Consider the following 21,393-nt stretch of genomic DNA (forward strand, 5'->3'; position numbering starts at 1 on the left):
TAAAAAAAATATCATTTTATTTTTATTTGCGATATAAGTTATAGAGCCAATATCATTACAAATGCGTTACTTATATATGATACATATACGCATACAACGTGAAAAGATACAAATAGAAAATAGAAAAAGATACAATAACAGTATCATAATAGAAAATGGTATCATGGTACTTATTCGCGGGTGCATTTCTTAATTTCAATCCCAAGCGAACATATTAGATATTATAATGATATAACAAAAGAATAAGAAAAAAAGAGAAAAAACAAAAGAGGCGCAACATTTATTGCCTAATTTTATCCTCGTAAATATAATTTTGATTATCATAGATATCGTCTTTGATTGTTCAGCGTAAAAAAAAACAAGAAATTTTATTTTAACAATAAACTAAAACATTTTTAAACATTTTTATAAAAATAATAAGGAATCATATTACAATTAACGTTATTAAATTTTCAAAAAAAAAGTATCATATTTTTTAATTCTTCTATTGTTTATACATAAGAGGCTTTTTTAAATAAAACGCTTAAAAGAGACAAGATTGGAGGCAATTTTAACAACATTTGAAAAATGATAATTTTGTTTAACTTAAAAATTTCTTTTTTCATTACATCACGTAATAAAATTAATTGCAAGTCTAAAAAGATTATTTAAAGTCTTATATTAATGTATCGATGCTTTGTACTTTCAGTGTTCGGGTGCAGCTTCGGGCGACTTTTCGGAACGAGTGGCAGCGCTTCTACAATCATCCTCGACTCAGGATGACTGCTAGTAGTGCGTTCTATAATACGCGACGGCCCTTTCCTTCCTGATCCAGTACATCGATGAAAGGAAGAAAGGAGAGAGGTTTTATCCGAAAGGAGAAGTGATTCGATGCGCGCGGCGCGCTCTAAATGATTTTTCGTCGAGCTAATCTGTAAGCTTTAAAACAACGTTCCAAGGCAGCGTCTCTTTAGGCTTAAGGCTCATTCTCTTTTTCGCGCGGACAATGCTGCGGCACGGCGACAGCGGAAGTGTATAAAAGTGTCGCGAAAACGAAAATTGTCAAAGCGAAACGAGACCTTCACAAGACTTCATGTGAAACGAAATGATCTTTCTCGAGACTCTTCACTTTGTATCATTTTCGTAAGAAAATGGTCCCGGTTTCCATCAATATTATTACTTACAAATAAACTTTTAATGCTGCAAATCGTATTTATGCAACATGATTAGATGCGTAATAAAGTATTAATTATTACGTATAGCAAAAATTAAATTCACTATTTTTACAAAGGACTTAACGCACACATTCTAATCTTTGACCAATATAATTAAATGCATAATAGAATTAATTTTACAGTTTACATATTGAAAATCAATATTGTACAAACTTCACTTATTTTACTTTATCTTGAAAGATATCATGTGTCTATTTAAAAACTGAATTGTTCGACACATAACTTAAATTCTTCCACTTTAAAAAAAAAAAAAAGGAATTCCATTTTTACGAATACAAAAAAATTGCGCGGAAATTCCATCGTAATAGAATTCTATGTAGCTCATAGCTAGCACAAGTATCCGCGTATCTACAACAATGTGAGTATCTACAACAATGTAACAAGGTCCATAAGAGAGAGGTACGAGGATAATGTCCGGTCAGAATTTTCTGCCGTCGCGTCGGAAAAGCGACGAGTGCGTGGATAGCGTACGTGTGTTTGTCTATACGTGTGTGCGGAGAGGTCAGGAAACGTGAGAGATAGTTTCGAATGAGCACGGTGGGTGGGTGTCGGAATGGCGGTGATCTTCCTGGCGAAGGCGCAGGCGTTAAATTTCCAGATAGCCCCGGCAAATAAGTGCCGCGTAGATAAGCGTGGAAAAACCATGCCAACCTGGGGGTTAGAGAAAGGACGGGTAGGGAAAGGAGAAGGGAGTACTTACGGATACTGGAAAAAGCGAGAAGAGAGAACCGCACTGTGAAAACGGGCGCGATAATGGCGCGGAAATGGTGTCGGCATACGTAGCGAACGAAAAGAAAAAGCGACACCGAAATTCCGAGTCACCCGTGGAAGAGGGAACCTCTTAAGAATTAGGATCGTATTCTTCGAGAAAATCGGTATGTGATGTTCCATTCGAGAGTTATTTGCTCCATTCAATTGCTCACCTCAAGAAAAGAATGACGATCACAAGCAGCAATTAATGTAAACAATAATTTAATTGCAACAATTGACTATAACTAATAGATAAAGATAAAAGAAAAAAGATATTTGATGAAATATTAAGAATCTGGTGAAAAATGATATTGTGAATGCCACGTATCAAATTCTTGAAATTTTTTTAATATCTTAGATATATAAGAATTGGAAAATAATGAAGCAATTTGATATTTTCTAAAATAAATTTTTCTGCACAATTTTTGGAGTAAAACAAATCATATTATTATCTATATTATTCCACGTAGAAATAGATTTTTTTAATAATCTTGAGTACGATATACATATTTAAAGTAAATTCTGTTAAATTTATGTATTCCAATAATAACGTTAATTCTAACAACGTTAATAAAAAAGAAGTTAAATATATTATCAAGAATTACATTCCATCGATTGATCTAACGTTTTATTTCATTCTTTTTACGACTATTATTATTCTCGATTATACGGATAGTTGCGATATTTGCAGTAAAAGATACGTAGCTATTTCGCGCTCTGTATATTGAATCCAGTGCAGCGAAATCTATAAATTGACGCCGTTACGACTAGACGTTACGTATACGTATGTGGAAACATGAATATTCACGCTACGAAAGATATACCGAGGCCCAAACGTAGTGAATATCGATATTCAAGATTACCTAACCGCGAGCGAGGTGTGAAATATTTAGGTCTACGTGCCGAAATGTTCTAAAAACCGCGATGGTATATATGCGGCAAATTTGCATGACGCGTTTATTTCATCAGTGGCTTCGACAGATCTCAAAGCTTTCGAAGCCTCCAAAGCGGTAGGACACAAGCACAATTTACACAAAAGAATTATAAAATTTTAAAAATATACGAAAATATCTATAAATTTATTGGAATCTGTGTAATTATAACAAAGATTAATTTATATTTAATTGAGTAAATAGACAAATGGATTTCAATATTCAATAAAATAAAGTAAAATCACATATTTAAAATAACATGTAAAGAATTTATTATTTGTAAACGTTTTATTATAGAATCAATATTGTTTAAAAAAATTTTAATTTGAACTAACCTAATTTTATCTTCTAATATATTTTTAATTTTTCGGAACATTTTTAAAATTAAAAATCATCAAATAATTATCCAGCCGATTACGTGACAAATATATTTTCGACAAAATATATTTTCTTTTACATCCACGAATATCACTAATGGTGAGAAGTTCGTAGCGAAACGGAATTGCACTATTACTCAGACGACTCATTCATCATAATTAATCACATCACAGTCAGTCAATATTGCTTTATTGGCTCCATTACATAATACGTCTGTTCCATAATGCCTCTTAAAGTTACTGTGCCTGTGAAAGTGGATCATAAGCGTAACGTGAAAATATCAAGAGAGATCAATCTGCTTCATAGACGAAATCTTAACCCTATAACCTCGTCATACAAATTGTGGTGATAAGGCTATTAAATTTTCAGAAAATATAGATTATTATTATCATTATAATCTTCGTAATCTCAACGATGCTGAAAAATCATAATAATTTAAAACACACATAAGAAGGTAATAAAATTTAATCATTATTCAACAAACTCAGAAATCCGATACAAATATCCAAAGATAAAAAATTCGAATAACAACAACAACAATAATAATAATAATAATAATAATAATGATCACTCAATGATCTTAAATTCTAAACTTATTTGTTATTCTAAAATTATTTTTAAAGATTTATTTATATTGATAAATAATTTGTAAATGTTGTGTATTTCGAACTATTATTTCGTTGATTCGCATGAAAAGCAAAGTGATCGATTCTGATTAGATGTAAGGAATATATAGGGACACTATTGCTATTCATTCTCTGTTGCTATCTTCCGCCGAGTAGCGCCGAATAGCGCCATTATATCCAGAAATATTTTGCGAAATAGTACATCGCGAAGTAGAACTGATCGAATTTCGATTAAATTCTCGACGATGAAAGGACAACGCGGAAGCTGGCAACGATGGAACACTCACTCACTCTCTCTCTCTCTCTCTCTCTCTCACTCTTTCTCTCTCTCTCTTTCTCTATTTGAAAGTTCGATTTTCTTTTCGATAAATGGAAATGCAGACTCGCGACAGACATTTCAATGCAAATAAGAATACTAAATGAAGCTTGCTATTCGACTGCGTAACATTATAGTACCTGTAAAACGTATTTCTATTATAACACGATATTGTCTTATTCATTATACTCATTAATAGTATTTTCATAGACTTCTATATATTCAATTTTAACGTGATCATATATCATCTGTATATTAATTTAAATTCAATTTAAATTAAATTCAATTTGCATATAAATAATTATATAACGAAAACACTTTAAAGTTGTCAAATTAAAGGTACAGTTGGCAGCGATAAGAATATAATGAAATTATCGATAAGTTATTTGTTAATAAATTAATATCCATAACTGCTATCATATTAATTAAATGAGAAATATATAATGAAAAATAAAAATTTATTAAAATTAAAGTCAATAAAAAATATTTTTTTATTCTTTTGGTTTATTTATTATAATATTTTAATAATATAGAAAAAAATTAAGATAATTAAAAAGAATATATAGTTCTGATTCAACAATTTCTAATATTTTTGTGTTACTATTTATAAAGATATAATATTTTAAATAAAAAAGATTTTATTTCTATATATATCTTTTAGCAGTATAGTTTAGCAAATGTTAATTAATACATTTCAATCCTCTGATATCAGCATACTTTATTCACACACACAATTAATTCAAAATTGAAAATATTACAATGCATTTTCTATAAATTCATGATTGCAATGCCGTGAATAACCCATATGTATCATATGAAGTCAATTTATAATGAAATTAAATGTAGCTTAACAAAGCTATATTTCAATGAGGTATGTCGTATCGTTTCTGACAATAAAATATACAGTATAATATAAATCGTGTTATAATCGGAAATGTTGTGTTATAATGTCGTGTTATAATAGGAATACGTTTCTGACGATAGAATATAGAGCATAATATAAATTATATTTCTGAATCAATATTCCCATAACGCTCATGCTCCGTTGTGTTTTAGTTAAATTAGAATTTCGTGGCGGTATCCAATATGCATAAATATTAACATAAATAAATCTAGTTCATATGGTTACAAACATGGTTACAAATGAAACTATATAATGTGAAACTATATAATGTGGAAATGCTAATATAGAAATATGGCGCATTACAAATTACTACCAATAAAACGAACAAATGTATCGAATTTACAACGTGATGCAACTTCTAATCAAGATTCCGATTGGTACGAGTTTCGCGTAAAACCAAAAAGGGATGTGTTTACAAAAATAGACTTTGAGAAAAATGATGTAACCGTAATATCTAACGTCTCCTGTAATTGCGAGATATGCAGCCGCCGATGAAAATACGCGAAATATACGTGATTCTGCGAACGAAATGCAATCTCACCGGCAGCGCCGGTATCGTCGGTCGGTGCTTTAACTTTTGTCAAAACGGATCGTATAAATAATGCCGATACGAATAAATGTTTGCAATGAAAGCAGAGAGAGACGTTCGCGGAGCCGGTTCGTTATTCCGCGCGCTCACCCCGCCGTTTTTCCGCTGACAAAGTAAACTCGGTGCATTTTGAAACGCAAAACAACTCGAGAACCGAAGTCTGAATGCTAGCCGATTGCGTGCAGCAGTTTCGCCACGGCCAGTAGTAACTATATTTATCCGGCCGGCCGCAACAACCGGCATTATTAATGCTTCGCATCGACCACGTGCCGCAAATTCACCCGCGGATTATAGACGCGCCAGAAACGTGCGCGAAATTTACAGGATATGCTGAAAGAAGTCTTTGTGTACCGACAATACAAATGCGTTACACTTTCACAGAGATAAAATCTCAAATATCGACAAACATAAAGTCGAATGACGGCAGAACTAAATAATCTGAAGACACCTCGGTTTTGTAACAACTGTGACACTCTACTTTGAAACAAACACGATCCCGCAAAAAATAGAGAATCTTATGGAAGGATGACAAAGAGAAATAGAAAAAGTACAAAATTGCAATGTTCCTTACTTTAAATTTGAGGCAAGCAATGATATACATATAACGCAGTTTATATGTAAATTATTATATATAAATGTTATCTAATATTTAATTTGTTGATTATATTAGATTTAAAAAAACGTCCTAAAAGCTATTAGCTTATATTTGGATTATTTGGATTATATTTTATATTTGGAAATCAAAAGTTCATATTTAATCTAAAGGCTTTTTAGGAATACTAAATATTTCTAGACGAATATAAAATATCTTTGATATTTTCGAAATAGAAAAAGTAATTTATTTTGTATAATATGTCATAAATGCTAAATTTATTTCAATCATTTAATCTAAGAAGCTATCCTTTTTCATTGCAATGTCATTTGACGAAAAGAAAACTGCAAATTATTTATAATTAGTAACTCTGTATACTGTATTAACGTTCTTGATATTTCTTCGAGTATCACGAGAACATGCGTATTCACGCGAACAAAGCACGTACAAAGCAATGTAGATTTCTAGTTATAAAGGCAACTTTCTAGTTATAGAGGCGGTTTTTAAAAATTTATTTATTGTTTTTTATTAGTTTAGTACATTCGCAGTTTTAAAGCTAAAAGTCGAACGCGGACGTTGGAATCTCGAAATAGCCGCAAATGCGGCGAGGAAACAATTGTGCGGAAATTTCGCGCATTACTCGCGCGCAACGCGGCTTCCGCTCTGTGTGGACGACCACGAACGGTAAAGGCGGTTAACCGATCAGCCACGGTACTCAATATCATTAAGGCTTTCCATATTTATGGTCCGTCGAGCACGGTCACGACTACGAATTTATCATGAAACCAAATATTACGCATAGAATTATTCTCGTCGTCGTAATTGTAGACACAAAATATTATAATAAGTTAAACAACCTACGTTATTCCTTCATCAATGCTTAATTAAGTTAACTTCCAAAGACTTCAGAAGTTAGTTTTCTAGTGTATCATCTTTATATTATGTATTATTATTACAATAATTAAAATTTTTAATACTAAAATTTTATTAAAAATATAATATTTATAGCAAATTTTATATTGCTACTCACATTAGTCGTAATTTAATAACTATAATACTTTCAACATTTTATAATACAATTTAATGATACAATGATTTTATACCGTCTAGAAATATTTAATATTCCTAAAAAGATTTTATATTAAATATGGACTTTTGATGTTTCCAAGTATAATACAATGATTTAAAGAGATTTAATTTATATAAAAAACGATACGGAAAAACGGAAGTTTCAAATTATCACGTTTACACAAAAATAGATAAGAATGCATAAGAAATTTTTTTATCGTTGATTTATAAATAGTAAAAGCTTTTCATGATTTTGACGTGATGCTATATCTGCCTGCAGAATGCGTAACATATTCTATCGTGCGGATAGAACACCAGCCTTCAAGAATATTCAATTAAAATTCAACCTCCGACACCTTTCTTTATGCTACGAACTTGGACCAACCTTTTTATCCGCCGATCAGAAAGTTTTACGGAATTAATTAAAGACACGTTAACTTCCCTCTCTCGCGTTTTGCCGCTCGACGAATACGGATAATCGGTTACCGCCACCCCTCGAGACGGCTTGTCCACCCCCGACCAACGGCAGTTCTTTGTCTCTTCTGTCTGTTGCAAAATCGGACAAACGAGAAGAGAATTATCTGATCTCGTTGTTCCGTTCTTGCGCTCAAAGTCCGAGTTCTTCTAAAAATTTGCAATTTTAATTTTTTAACATAATCGAAAAGAAACATTAAGAAAAATGATTAGTTTTTTACGAATTTATAATATATAATATATTGTATCAATGACTTTTTGTTGTTAAATAAATATCGCTTTGATTATAATATTCTCTGAACTTAGATTATTTCTACGTTACATCCTAAAGCAATAGAATTTGAAACGAATTATCTGACAAAGAGAAGAGTCTCGAGAGAAGTTTAAACCTCGTTTATTCGACAATTATTATGCGTTTATGATAATGATAATTATTATTAATATAGGGACCGATATCGCTTTTGGCCTACAAGACCAATATACAGTGAAATAAATTCACATGTATGCAGAGTGTTTCATAACATATAATAATTCAAATTAAAATCAATTAAAATTTATTTTAAAAGTCATTTTAAAAACTTTTTAAAATTTGTAAACCATTGTTAGTTTGTTAACCAATTCTATCAAGTATCAAATTTTATTTTATATGATTTTATATGAAGCAAATATTATTTTCATAAAAAAGAAAAAAAAACAATAAAAGCTCTGTATACATTTTGGTATATGTGAAAAAAAAACAACGACAGTCAAAGCGATTGAATCGTCTAATCGAACTATTATTACGTAAACTACGCACTAGCCGCTAAGTTTCACGATCGATAGCCGTGATTTACCGTTAAAGGGAAGTAATGTAAGGTAACTTTAAACTCACGATTAGCGAGTAAGTCTTGCTCACGGAGCCCAGCTGCTCCCGGTAATACGCCTCTCCCTCTCGCTCCTCTGTCATCTTTTTTTTCCCCACCCACCCTTATAGTCCTCGACGAGCTCGTTGCACCGGGCTGGCCTGTCTCCGACCTTTTTCTCTTATTCGCGCAGAGGCCAACCGCGCGCAGCTGGGTTAAGGATCAGAAGGATCTGATTAAATTGCTCGCGCGGGATGCGCCCGCAGGTGCGACGTTGACTGCGCCGGGAAAATCCATATCGTCGTCGTCTCGAGAGCGCTACCGCGTGTCGAGAATCCACCTAGTTTTGAATTGTGAATTCACGACACCTGCGGATATGCGCAAAACCAGAAAAGAAAATAAACGATTCCAAAATTAGAGAAAGAAAATGCATTTATTCATAATAATATTATTTTCCGTGAAAATATTCACGGAAATATCTGTGTATAGTCACTTTGAGATGGCTCTTGTCTCTATGTGCTTGTAACACTTACAAATAGGTTGCAAATTTGCAATATACGCATATACATCAATTACATCATGAAAGACACTTTTATCCCGACAGTAAGAGCGTATGTGTGAGAACTTATTGCAATTTTTATTTTGTACTGTTACATCGAATGATTCAATTTGGCTAATATTAAATTGATCGCAGCGAGGTTTGAGACATCGTAAAGTGCCGCATAAGGAACGTGCGACTGTCGGAACGCGCCGGAAATTCCGATCGGCCGGATGTGAACGTCAGCATTTCTCGGGGTGCGAATACGGACGCGATGTATTCGATCGGGGTGCGGTGACATTTCCGCAAAACGCTCACGCGGAACATCTTCGGAATTTCATTCTGACAGGATGCGAACGAGGCATTTCCTTTGGATATCCGCCGCGTCGGGAAACAATAAAAGCACAACGGCGCACAACTAATCGCACCCGTTTAGTGTCCCACGCACGAGCAAAGATTTTTTAAAAATATTTCTATCCAAGAGAGAGTTCAAGTTTCTTGATTCCTTGATGATGTATACCAAAAGTTCGTAATCAGAAAGATCCTGCCGAACGTCATATACGAACATTTGTTATCGATGTAACGAAATAAATTCCAGCGAAAGTCCGCGATCGCGGTTCTTGTCGAAATTTTCGGCTCAGATTTATAGATAGTTATTATTACTATTATCGGTGTAAGAATATGTGAGATCAGAATCAGAAATTATCCAAATGGTGAAATCATGCGCGCGGTACGTATATTTATACAGAGTGTGCCAAGGTTCGCTATCTTGACTATTGGGACAGATTCTTGAATTAACCTGAAATTAAATAGTAATTATAAATTAAATATCATATTAAGAATATTAATCAATTTTTTTCTAAAATGTTTCATATCATTACCAAAATAATAAATATTAAAAGATAAAAAATTGCAACTATAATGGTATATTATTAATTTTTCCTAAAAGAAATTAAATCAGAATTAAGAAAATTATCATTAATAAATAAAATGTGCGCCTGGGACACTCAGTATATATAAAAATATACATATGTGTATAACACGTGTATATAATATACGTAGAAAGACGGGAACGAATAAATTCTTTGGCGGAGAAGTATAAATATAAAAAATTCATATATATATATATATATATATATATATATTATACGAGTAACATACGAATAAGTTGTAACTATCCGTTGGTACATATCGCACATACGATCGAAGGAGGCGAAGAGAGAAGAACCGAAAAGATCGCTTCAGAATCAACGAGAACAATACAAAAGTGAAAGAAGCAGAAGGGACGCACCAGAGGAAAGATCGAAAGTATCGAAGTAATATGACTTCACGATATTAAAAGATATGCAAACGTGCGCTGCTACATCGTGCATTTCTCTCTTGCTAACTGCCGTTATCGATGAAATAATTTATCAATAGATAAAAGTATTTCACATCGCATTTACATTGTGAGACTTGTGTAATCGATACTTCGATTTTATATTTCTGAAAGACTTTAAATAAAGTATAAATTGGCAATTCCAAGAATAAACTCGCTAACTCTTTTTGAATTTTAATAAAAGTCTCTTGAAACATTCATTCTTATATTTAATTATTACTCAAATGAATTAAATAGAATAGATTCAAAAAAGAATAGATCCAGAAAAGTTACGTTACTAATAATTACATATAATGAAGAATCATAATAAAAAAGAATGAATAAAAATATTAAGTTCTTAAAAAAAACAATTGATAATTAATGATTAATTTTACAGTGAAATTATATAAAAGCTTTTTTGAATTAATTTTAATTAAAGTTACAATACTTTCAAAATGCGCATTTAAATAAATCCAGTTTTATTTCCGACATAATTATCAAAAATTAAAAAGAATGTATTTTTCTCATAATACGCGATAATATATATTTAACATAAATATGAATATTCTCGCGATTGCCAATTTTACAGTGTTAATTATGTACTTTTCGATCTTTTCTACAGTGCCGCTTCCGGCAATATCGATATTCGAAATGATAATGCATATAAGAATAGGGCAAAAAATGAACTAAAACTCGCTCACATTCAATCTTGTCGCGGGTCAGATCGATTGTACAGTTATACAATGTATCGAAGGCGAAAGTGAGAAATTGAGGGGACTACTTTTGGAGCAAATCCCCATAGACGAAAACATGATGACACCATGAAATCTTATGACACAACGAATATAATAAAAAAAAGTTCTTCGTTTTCTACACATTACGTGTTCATTAATATATACCTTCCTTTAAAAATATTATGAAATTTATCTCTGATGTATTTGTTATATATAAATAACAATTGCATGTATAATATTACATAATATTTATATTATATATTATTTTTATATTTCATAAATTTATTATTATTAATAATTATTATATAATCATCTTTATTTTAGTTAGATATAGTTAAAATAAAGATGATTATATAATAATTATTAAATTGATATAGTTAAAATTTTAATTAATTAATTCAAATATTCTTATTAAATAATATTGCTTTACAACGCATAATTTATGAACAGTAATAAAGCGCGAGAAATTATAAATATTAAAAAATATATTTAATTTAATAGAAAATGCACTGCACGCCATATAAAAATATACAAAAATATAAATTGAGATATAAAATTAGATATATAATATTAGATATTGAGATTTACATTAATATCAAAGTTTATTTAAATTATGAATCTATTTTAACATAAAAATTTCTTTTAATACATTTTATTTAACTAAATTTGTTATTATTTTAAAGCCAAATAACATTTACAGTCCCTTTTTTTTGTAAACATTAAATTATCTTAAATTATAAATATATAATAAATCCACACCGATTTCGTATTTGTAGATTTTTATAAATTCACATACCTTTTTTTATTTTAATCACATTTTAAATGATGTAAAAAAAGCTGGTATGACTGTTTGTCTTACATAGATATAAAATAGAAAGTCAAGTTTAATTAAATCTATATTTAAGCTATTTTATTTTCTATAACTTTTTTTATTTCCTTATCGATAAATAACATTAAGGGAATTAATTCTAATAGTACTCTGTATAAAATTTAATAGCAAATCATATTTTCTTTTACTTAAGAAATTAACAATTGAAAATAAATCCTAAAACTTACTAGTAAAAATTTTTATTCAACCAGAAAAAGAAAAACACAATCAAAAGTCGAATTTCAGTTTAAATTTTATCAAAATTATTTTTTACCTTTGACAAGATATGCGCAATATATGCGCAAAGGTAAGTAAATTTATTTTGCATAATAAATTAAATTCTAAAATCATTTGCTTTTTACTTTTCTTTTTAAAAATACGCTTTTTAAAAAAACGTATGTTTTTACAACTTTTTGCTCTCTTTATATAAAATAGAAATATATAGTATATAATGTATTCGCAAAATATAGCTTGAATGAGCAGTTCTAAATGGAAAAATGTTGGTAATATGTAATAACAAGTCAGATACAATATTATTAAATGACAATCTTAATAGCAATCTTAAATCTACATAGATACAAATAGTATTTAGATACAAATTTATATTAAATCGTGAGTATTATTTTTATAATTATGTTATTACGTAGTATTTCATTTATTATCTCTTACAATCTTTATTAATGAGAAAACAAAGATTGGTGAACTTCATTATAAGCGAAATATTCAAGTTTCTCGTTAAAGTAAAGTAGTCTGTCGTCAATTTTTACGTATGTTTCATTGAAATATTCACCGTGTACAAAATTTACCTTACCAATCCCTGTTATACTCTTTATGGTTCATTGCCTTTGCAAAGCCTTTTGGCGTTCAAAACGAGAGAAATCCGATTTTTACCATTGTTCTGCGCAATGGTCTGAATAAAATCGACCAGATTCGCGACTATAATATTCAAACGGGAAAAAAAGGAGACATTCAATTATAAGCGAAATCCATTTGCGAGTCGGTGCGATTCGACTAAACGTCGAGATCGTTTCGCGTTTTCCCGAACATCGGCGTTACCCGGGAAATCCCGCAGGATATAGTTTTTCCTCTCTATATAGATATCTCGTCGAGTGGCGCGGAAATAAAATGGATATACGCAGCGGGACGATAAATCGTCACACGCAGGACCTTCCTAGCGTTTTGTGCTCAACAACGGCCAGGAACAAAAGGGAGGCGCGTCACGTTCGGTTCGGTTCGGCTCGACTGGAATTTCGCCCCGACGAAAATTTTCATCGCTAGCGCGTAACTATTTATTTTATTCTCGCTCGCACGGATCGGATCCTGCGTCGCGTTCGCGATCTACGTGCGATAAATCATCTCAATCTGCAGCCAAACGCCGCGTGCGGCGATCAAAAACAAAAAAAAACGAACGATGGAAATGCAACAGAGCGGACTCTGAAAAATTCATCTCGCCCGAGAGGAGTGCTTCTGCTTTTTTCTCCCTTTTTCCTTTTTTTCATTAAAATCCTGCGAGCATAACCGACGAACGCTCCTTGATTTTTCATTGTGCCGATTTCGTTTACGAAGATAATCGGCATCGACAAATTAAAATTTATACCACTGATTTATTCTCTCTGTTATTGCAACACAAGAATAGTTTCACAATCTTTTTATTTATTCGCGCATTTCTGACGTCTTTTATATATTATCATTATTACTATTTTCATAGAGAAATGTTTTAATTATAACAAAATGTGATTGTAATATCACACAAAGATTCTAATAATATATTTTTCTGTAGTTTAAGAAGATCTTGTAAAAACGCTAAAAATAACGCTGGACAAAATTAGAGAAAGTAATCATCGAGTTTACGATAACATCGAAGAAATAAAACTTAGAAATATTCGAAATAGATTTCAATATAGTCAATATAGTCAATATATGTTAAAAATATTTGCATTAAAATGATAAATTTTAAAATCCAATGCATTTTAAATGAATGTGAATAAACTTTAATAAAATTTTTGCAAATTTATATTAATTTATTGCGTAGTCAAACTCTTTCATGCGAAGAATCCATAATTGAACAACATAAAATAAAATTAGAATGAATACTGATTTTTATTAATTCGATAAAAGACAATCAGTGAAACGAAGCGGAACATATTGAAACGCGATTATTCAGTTCGCGATATCAAAAATATTATTGCGTGAATAAACGAATAATTATTCACATAGGTAAATAAATTCGCTCATCAAACGATAATACCTGCATCTCAGTTTCGCTGCTTCCGCATTTCGTTTCTGTACAATAAAAATATTATATTTTTAATAAAGAAGAATAAGAAAAATCATTCTCTTACATGTATATTTTCAAAAAATCTATATAATATTATAGATATAAATAAATATCTCTCTTACATTTCATATTAATCGAGAACATTTAATCCTAAAGTTGTTTTACGTGTAAAAGTTTTTACGATCAAAACTGTTTTCGCTGCCAACGTTTATATAAGTCAATAATAATTAAGATAAATGTGAAATGTAATTTGTAAAACATCTCTTTTTACATAACAAATGGAATCTAATATATATCCAATATACGAAGAGATTAATATCTGTATAATTTCGCTGAATTCATATTTGGATATCCAGATGCACGCGGTAATGATGCTTATTCTACAATGATGCTTATTCTACAAGCAAATAAGTGAAACACAGTAAATCCTTCTTTGCCTGTAGGTCGGAAATTAAACTCATCAAAATTGTATCGATCTCTGTTGAACGTGCAATAACAACATCCAATTAATACAAGGTCTGATATATAATTAAAGTTGGGAAGTAATTCGTTATATTTACTTTTTACGCTATTACTCTTACTTCTTTTGGTAACGATGTTAATTTTTTTCGTAATTATAACATATTATAATTATAACATAGTTATATTTTTTCAGTAACGATAACGAATATAATAGTTATTACCGTTACTTTTTATATTTTGAACTTTTGTAACATAATTTTTGTATATTCAATCTTCAAGCAATATTCATAATCCGTTGTTATATTTAAGATCGTCTTGAAAATAGTTTTATGAATCATAAATCAATCACAGAGCCGCGACAGAGTCAGCTTAAGAATAGATTTTGTGAATACCAGCCTTTAAAAATTTATAAATATAAAATTGAATATATAAAAGAAATATAAATTTGGTTATATTTATCAATTTAATAAAAATTATAATCTTTTTATTTGCATTTTAAATATTTCAAAATCTTTTTTCTTAAATTTTGTATGGTCTTACAAATTTAAGATAAAAACTTTTTGTTGTTTTTATTGATAGTTTAACAAAAAATATTAGAAAAATAAATTGTTTGTTTAATCTGATCTCGTATTAATATTAAAGAAGGAGAAAGCAATAGAAAAAGTAATAAATCGTTTTTTAACGATAACAATGAGTAACGGGAACGTTGTTACTTTTAAAAAATAGCTTTTTCAAATACATATATAACTAGCAATATTTAATAAATATATACATGAAAAACAGTGCCAATACGTTGTATTATCCTACTGTTACACTTGATTGCTTCGTTAGTTTGAATATTTATTCATGTAAAAATGCACTGATTACACATTAATTAAGATATGATACACTTTTGAACGCACTCATTTTATCGCACATTCCGACATATGTTTATATGATATGTTTCAAGCCATGGGCATATCCAGGATTTTTTTCGGAGGGTCAATCAATTTTGTTAACACATAAATAACACTTTTTTGTATTAATGAATGTCTTTTTTGGTACATTAGAGTTTAAAATATTTTCTCGTTCCCCTCGTTCCATTTTGAATGAGAAAAAGAAAGATATTAAATTTTGTAAATCATAACTTCAACTTTAATTTTTTTTTTAATTTCGGAGGAAGTTTGAATTCTCCGAACCTCCTCACTTCTTCCGGATACACCCATGCAAACGGATCGTGCAATTATTTCGTATTTCGTACGACACTTTCGCTGTTTTCGTTAAAGGTTTTACGATCAGAAGTGTCTTCGATTCTCGAAGGAAACTCGAAGCGCAATTACACGAATGAAAAAATTTGCGACGTCCATTCAGTAGCATTCAGCACTTTGGGCATCATGTCTTTCTCTCTCTCTCTCTCTCTCTCTCTCTCTCTCTCTCTCGCTTCTTTTCGAACTTAAGTGTTATACATGTTTCATCTGGGATGCGAAAAGCGGAGGTGCGGAAAATACAGGTGAAATGAACAGAGCGAATTTCGGAGGTGCTCCGAAAGCTGTCGGAGGACCAATTACCATCGAGTATCTTGGTTACTCCGACGATCCACTTGACTTGACGAGCCTCTTTGCTCGATCGAGCAAACGAATGTATATCCGATACAAGCGCGGCATTCTGCGGAAGCAAGTATCGTGCGAGCACTCCTCGATCGCTCTGTCGCTGCTTGATACCAGCGATCTATCCATTTGGTTCGATACTCCTTTCGCATTTGCCCTACATTCACCCAACGGAAAACGTTGGGCGAGCGATCAATTCTCCAAATTGCTCCGCAGAACGACGCTCGAACGCGAATAAATGAAACAAACATTTTTACGCGCAACGATCAAACGCAGGCGCAAGACAACGTTTTTACATTCATCAGATCGTGCAATCGCGTATAATACAATAATGATTACTTATTTCATACGATTGACATACGATTAAGGCACTGCGCACAATGGAAGAAATATTACATTTTTTTGGAAATGAAAATTCGGAAGAGTGATGCATTAAGTGTGACGCATAATAAATACAAATAAGTATAAGTATAAGTATAATGGCTGTATTATATTTACTTGTGCTCATTATGTATTATGTGTTCATCTTTAACCTTTATTCCGAATTTTCATGTCAAAAATTCAATACTTCCTTTTTAATATTCCTTTCTAATATTTACTTCATTGTGCGCAAAGCCTTACACTTGCATCATCGTATTTTAATGGCTCGTAAACTGTAAACAGAAAGATTTATCTCACAATAAAAAGCGATCAATCGTATTCGTTCTCATGGAAAAGCGATGAATTAATTTGCTATCGCCATGCTTCTTGTTGCGCGACAAATATTTCCGCATCCTGCTGCGTAAACCATAACACGATTATTCCGGGTATTACTATTGCAATTCGAGATTTATATTTCCAATAAACACATCTCGAAAAGAGACATCCGTAATTCGGGCAATCGTTTTTTACTTCGTTTAAAAAAGAAATCGTGAGCGCATTTGACTTAATTAAAGAATTCTTATTCAATTGATAAGAGAGACAACTACCTTCCTTTTCAAAACTTCGTTGAAACGGAATAATCACGCGAACGGAAGCATTTAGCTTCACGTGATTCAGTTTTTCGGCCGCTTTCGATTAACTTCGCGTCATACGTCGTGATTTAATTTTTTAGGCATTTCCTCAAATAGAAAGATCTAAGTCTCGAATATTTACGAAAAAATTAAATTAAGTCAATCAAAAAATCACAATCTCCCATAATGTGATTACTAGAGAAATCGCGATTTAATATAAAATTAAATTACTTACTGCCGCACGCTCGTACGAACAAATCCATAAGAGCTTTAATACGATTATCTCAAATATAATATTAACACATTGTTAACATATAGTGTGTGTTATGCAGCAGATGTGCGCTCGTTTTCAAAATTAAAATTTATTTAAACATTCCGAATAGAACGATCAATTAATGACGCGACAACTTGAAGTTTTAAAGAGACGAATTTCTCGGTTAGTCTATATAACATTAATGTTTAAAAACTATCCTAGAAACGTTCTAAAAATATTCGAATCTACAAACATCCCTAAAATGTCTTTTCAACATTTATGTTAGGATTTTGTCCTAGGATATCGCTTTTCGCAATTGTTGTCATGCGTTTCGTTGACCGTCGCGTACTCGACGAAGGTGAATCCGCATGCAAGTTAGTAATACGAGTGTCGAATATAATCAACGAGCGATCCAATTAGTCCAACGGGTATGCCAATTAGTGAGTGCGACCGCGTTTAACGACGACGGAGCTCGCGATTTATTCATCAAACTGCGTCGGATTGGCGTCCACTACGTTTCTAATCCTTCGCGTCTCGCGTTACAATTACAGTTGTCACCTTTAGAATAATGGTTATGGAATAATTTATCGGAGATCATTCATGTTCGTAATATATTCAGCTTGTTTAAAATAGTTACTGTTATTATATATGATGCCCTTTTTAAAAAATGGTTGTAGAAAAATAAGGTTTTTTCTGCCGGAGATTTCTTTTAAATTAAAAAATGTTATATATAAGCAAGAATATATATAAAAATATATAAGAATTTTTAAAATTTATAATCTTCTTAAAAATTTTAATCTTGATTTTGATTGAATTTATGCAAGTATTATTTTTGCCCAACTCAAAATTAAAAATTTTTTTATACAAAGATTATAATATCTTTTATTAAATATATCTATAAATATCTATATACTTGCATATCAATACTAAAACTTTTCTAAAAAGATATAATATCTTTGCTTATATATAGCCTTGATTTAAGACTAATTTTTTTTTCTAGTGTAAAGTGATTAACCGAAAATATGTTCAAAAAACCAGAGTAGAATATATTTATTTTACTTCAGCATAGCCAAGAAAGGGGGAAAGACTTGGTTTACACAAAGTACTTAACTATTATTCACTCATCTACTCTCTCTCTCATTTACATTAAACCCTTTTCTCTTATCTATCTATCTCTTATCTATTATCTCTCACAGTTATCATAGCCATTAAATCTATATTACGCATAGAAAACTAATTTACTCCGCATCTTGTACATTTAAAACAAATTTCCTTAAAAAAACCGGAGTATCCGGCCATAAATTAAAAAGGTGGCAATTTTAATTAGGATTAATATAACGTTGCACGCGGAGTGATCGAACGTTATAAAAAAATCGTGGGAGAGAAATTTCGGACGGGAGCGTTAATTGAGCCACGCGAAAAAACGCTCGATTATGATTCTCGAATGAAAACTGACGGGAGTCGCGCCGGCGACTGATTGTCAGTGTCACGCCGTTTTATTTCGAACTTTTAATGGCCGTGTATCGGGTGTGTCGAGAGTTTTCACAAACAGATCAGAACGCGTTGAGGCGTTAATTAGTCCGCGCGATCGCACGCTGCTGAAGAGGACAGGGACTAGAATTTCGCGCTATATTTCTCGTTATTATTATATAAAACGTTACGTACCGTCGCGAGTCAGGAGAGTGGATCGAATGAGTCGACGGATAGATCGCATTTTTTCGCATTTCCCGTTATTCACTCGATCAGGAGTGCGTGTCGAGCGAATGCCGCCGTACAAAGTGACGGATGATCGTTAATTGGTGCGCGAGATCATAATTAACGGCATGCTTCCGATTGACTCGTGCTTGCGCATGAGAGAAGCGGCCGCCTGGGAGCATAGTATCGGCCGGAAGCAGGAATGCGGAATGCAGAATCAGGATGCAGGATGCTGGATGCTGGAGCGGCGGGACGGCGACGGCGACGGCGACGGCGACGGCGCGGCGGTGCATCGTCGACCGACGAGTAAATTTTCATATGCGGTATTTGCACGTGATATATGCATTTATTCGCGGGACAATCCAGCGTCACGTAATGAACGTGATTTTTCGCAAAAATCCCACACTTCCCGTAAATTAATAAAAGATCAGAATTTATCTCGATTTCCGTATTAATTATGCACAATAATTGGCGACTTGCGTTCCCTTTAAACGACAATCAAAGAAAAGCAAATTCATTTATTATTCAAATTTATTATGAAAACGAGTAATTGTTTGTTTGCTCCATATAAAGAGTGATATTCATTTTATTTTCCGTAAACATTGACTTATCCGCTATTTAAAAAAAGGTAAATCATATTAATTAAAAGTAATTGCAAATACTGAAAAGGAGAATAGAGAATTTCCTTTCGTGTTTGAAAGGAACGAAAGGAATATTTACGCTTGATTATAAATTACTTTTTTATTATGAACAAAATAACAGGAAAAGTCCACATTGTAGCGATTATTCAGCCCGCCTATTTTTAACCAGTATATTTTTCGCAACCGTTTTGTTTCATTTTGCTTCACAGCATAGCTCGGAGCTGCTGTTTAATCTGCTTTTGTGAATAGCGTTCACCGAACTGTTGAACGACAACGGATTACACATGGACGGCCATTTATGTATGTTTATTATCTTTGTGTTTTATCTTGTAATTTACAGAGACGCAGAACCAGGTAGCGGCAACTTTTGCAAAATTGCCACTAATTACACAATATGCAAACTGAATTTCAACGCTCATTTTCCTCCTATGTCGAAAACATATTATTATATAGTGTGTCCCATATATCGCATAATAAACCGCAATGAACTTGTCGTATAAGATGAGCTATATGCGTTCTCTTCGACAATTTCAAAAGATTATCTTTACTTTCCAAGACATTTCTTTATTCTTTTCAATTGCTTATGTGACTAAAAAGTTAGTATTTCTACGATGTTTCAATTAATTAAAATTTATTTTAAGGAAGCTATAATTTGTATCGAAATTTATAAAATAGAATTCTATATATAATTTATAACTATATTCTGTAATGTAAAAGAAACTTAAAAAATTAGAAATACACACACACATACACACACACACACACACACACACATAAAATGTATTATACATACACATATATCAAGATATGCAAGATATGATAAAAAATTATAAACAGAACGCATCAGAGATTTCAATCATGAAATTCGAGGCGATTTACAGATTGTCTAAAATAAGTTTAAGTAAATATTAATAAGAAATTAAAAAATATATCACTAAAATTAATTAATTAGTATGATCATAACATTACTCATACATATATAAATTAAAAAATTTCGCTATTTTCTGTTTATTTTTATATTTTTGATTTTTCAACTTTGTGAAATTTATGAAGTGAAAATAATTATTAAAAATAATTAAATAAAAAGTTGCGTATTGTAAAATTAAGATAACGAGATTTTTTTCAATATAATCATATTCGATATAATTTATATAAAATAAATGTCTAAATAATCTAAATATCTATTAAGGAATCTTTTCGCTTTCGAATCCTCTCAACTTGATTTCTTTTGATTAATTTCAAACGATACGCACACAAAGAGAGACAAACTCATCATCATTGACGTTGAGTTGTTAACGACGGTC

The 21,393-nt window shown here is 31.5% G+C and overlaps 1 protein-coding gene across 3 annotated transcripts in view; it reads left to right on the plus strand.

The window, feature by feature from the left end:
- The window catches only part of LOC105426742 (uncharacterized), a 190,016-nt gene that overhangs the window by 87,014 nt on the left and 81,609 nt on the right, over positions 1-21,393 (plus strand). For 2 of the 3 annotated variants that reach the window (XM_089085259.1, XM_011638118.2), the window contains one exon: positions 689-11,455. The exons of the other annotated variant lie outside the window; for it this stretch is intronic. In XM_089085259.1, coding sequence (XP_088941385.1) covers positions 689-769 — 81 coding nt within the window. In that variant the 3' untranslated portion in view covers positions 770-11,455. Of the gene's footprint in view, positions 1-688; positions 11,456-21,393 lie in introns of those variants that run through there. 3 annotated transcript variants of the gene reach the window in all.

The sequence above is a fragment of the Pogonomyrmex barbatus genome, unplaced genomic scaffold, assembly GCF_055798465.1.
Source record: "Pogonomyrmex barbatus isolate J1 unplaced genomic scaffold, ASM5579846v1 scaffold1, whole genome shotgun sequence".
Taxonomy (NCBI): Eukaryota; Metazoa; Arthropoda; class Insecta; order Hymenoptera; family Formicidae; genus Pogonomyrmex; species Pogonomyrmex barbatus.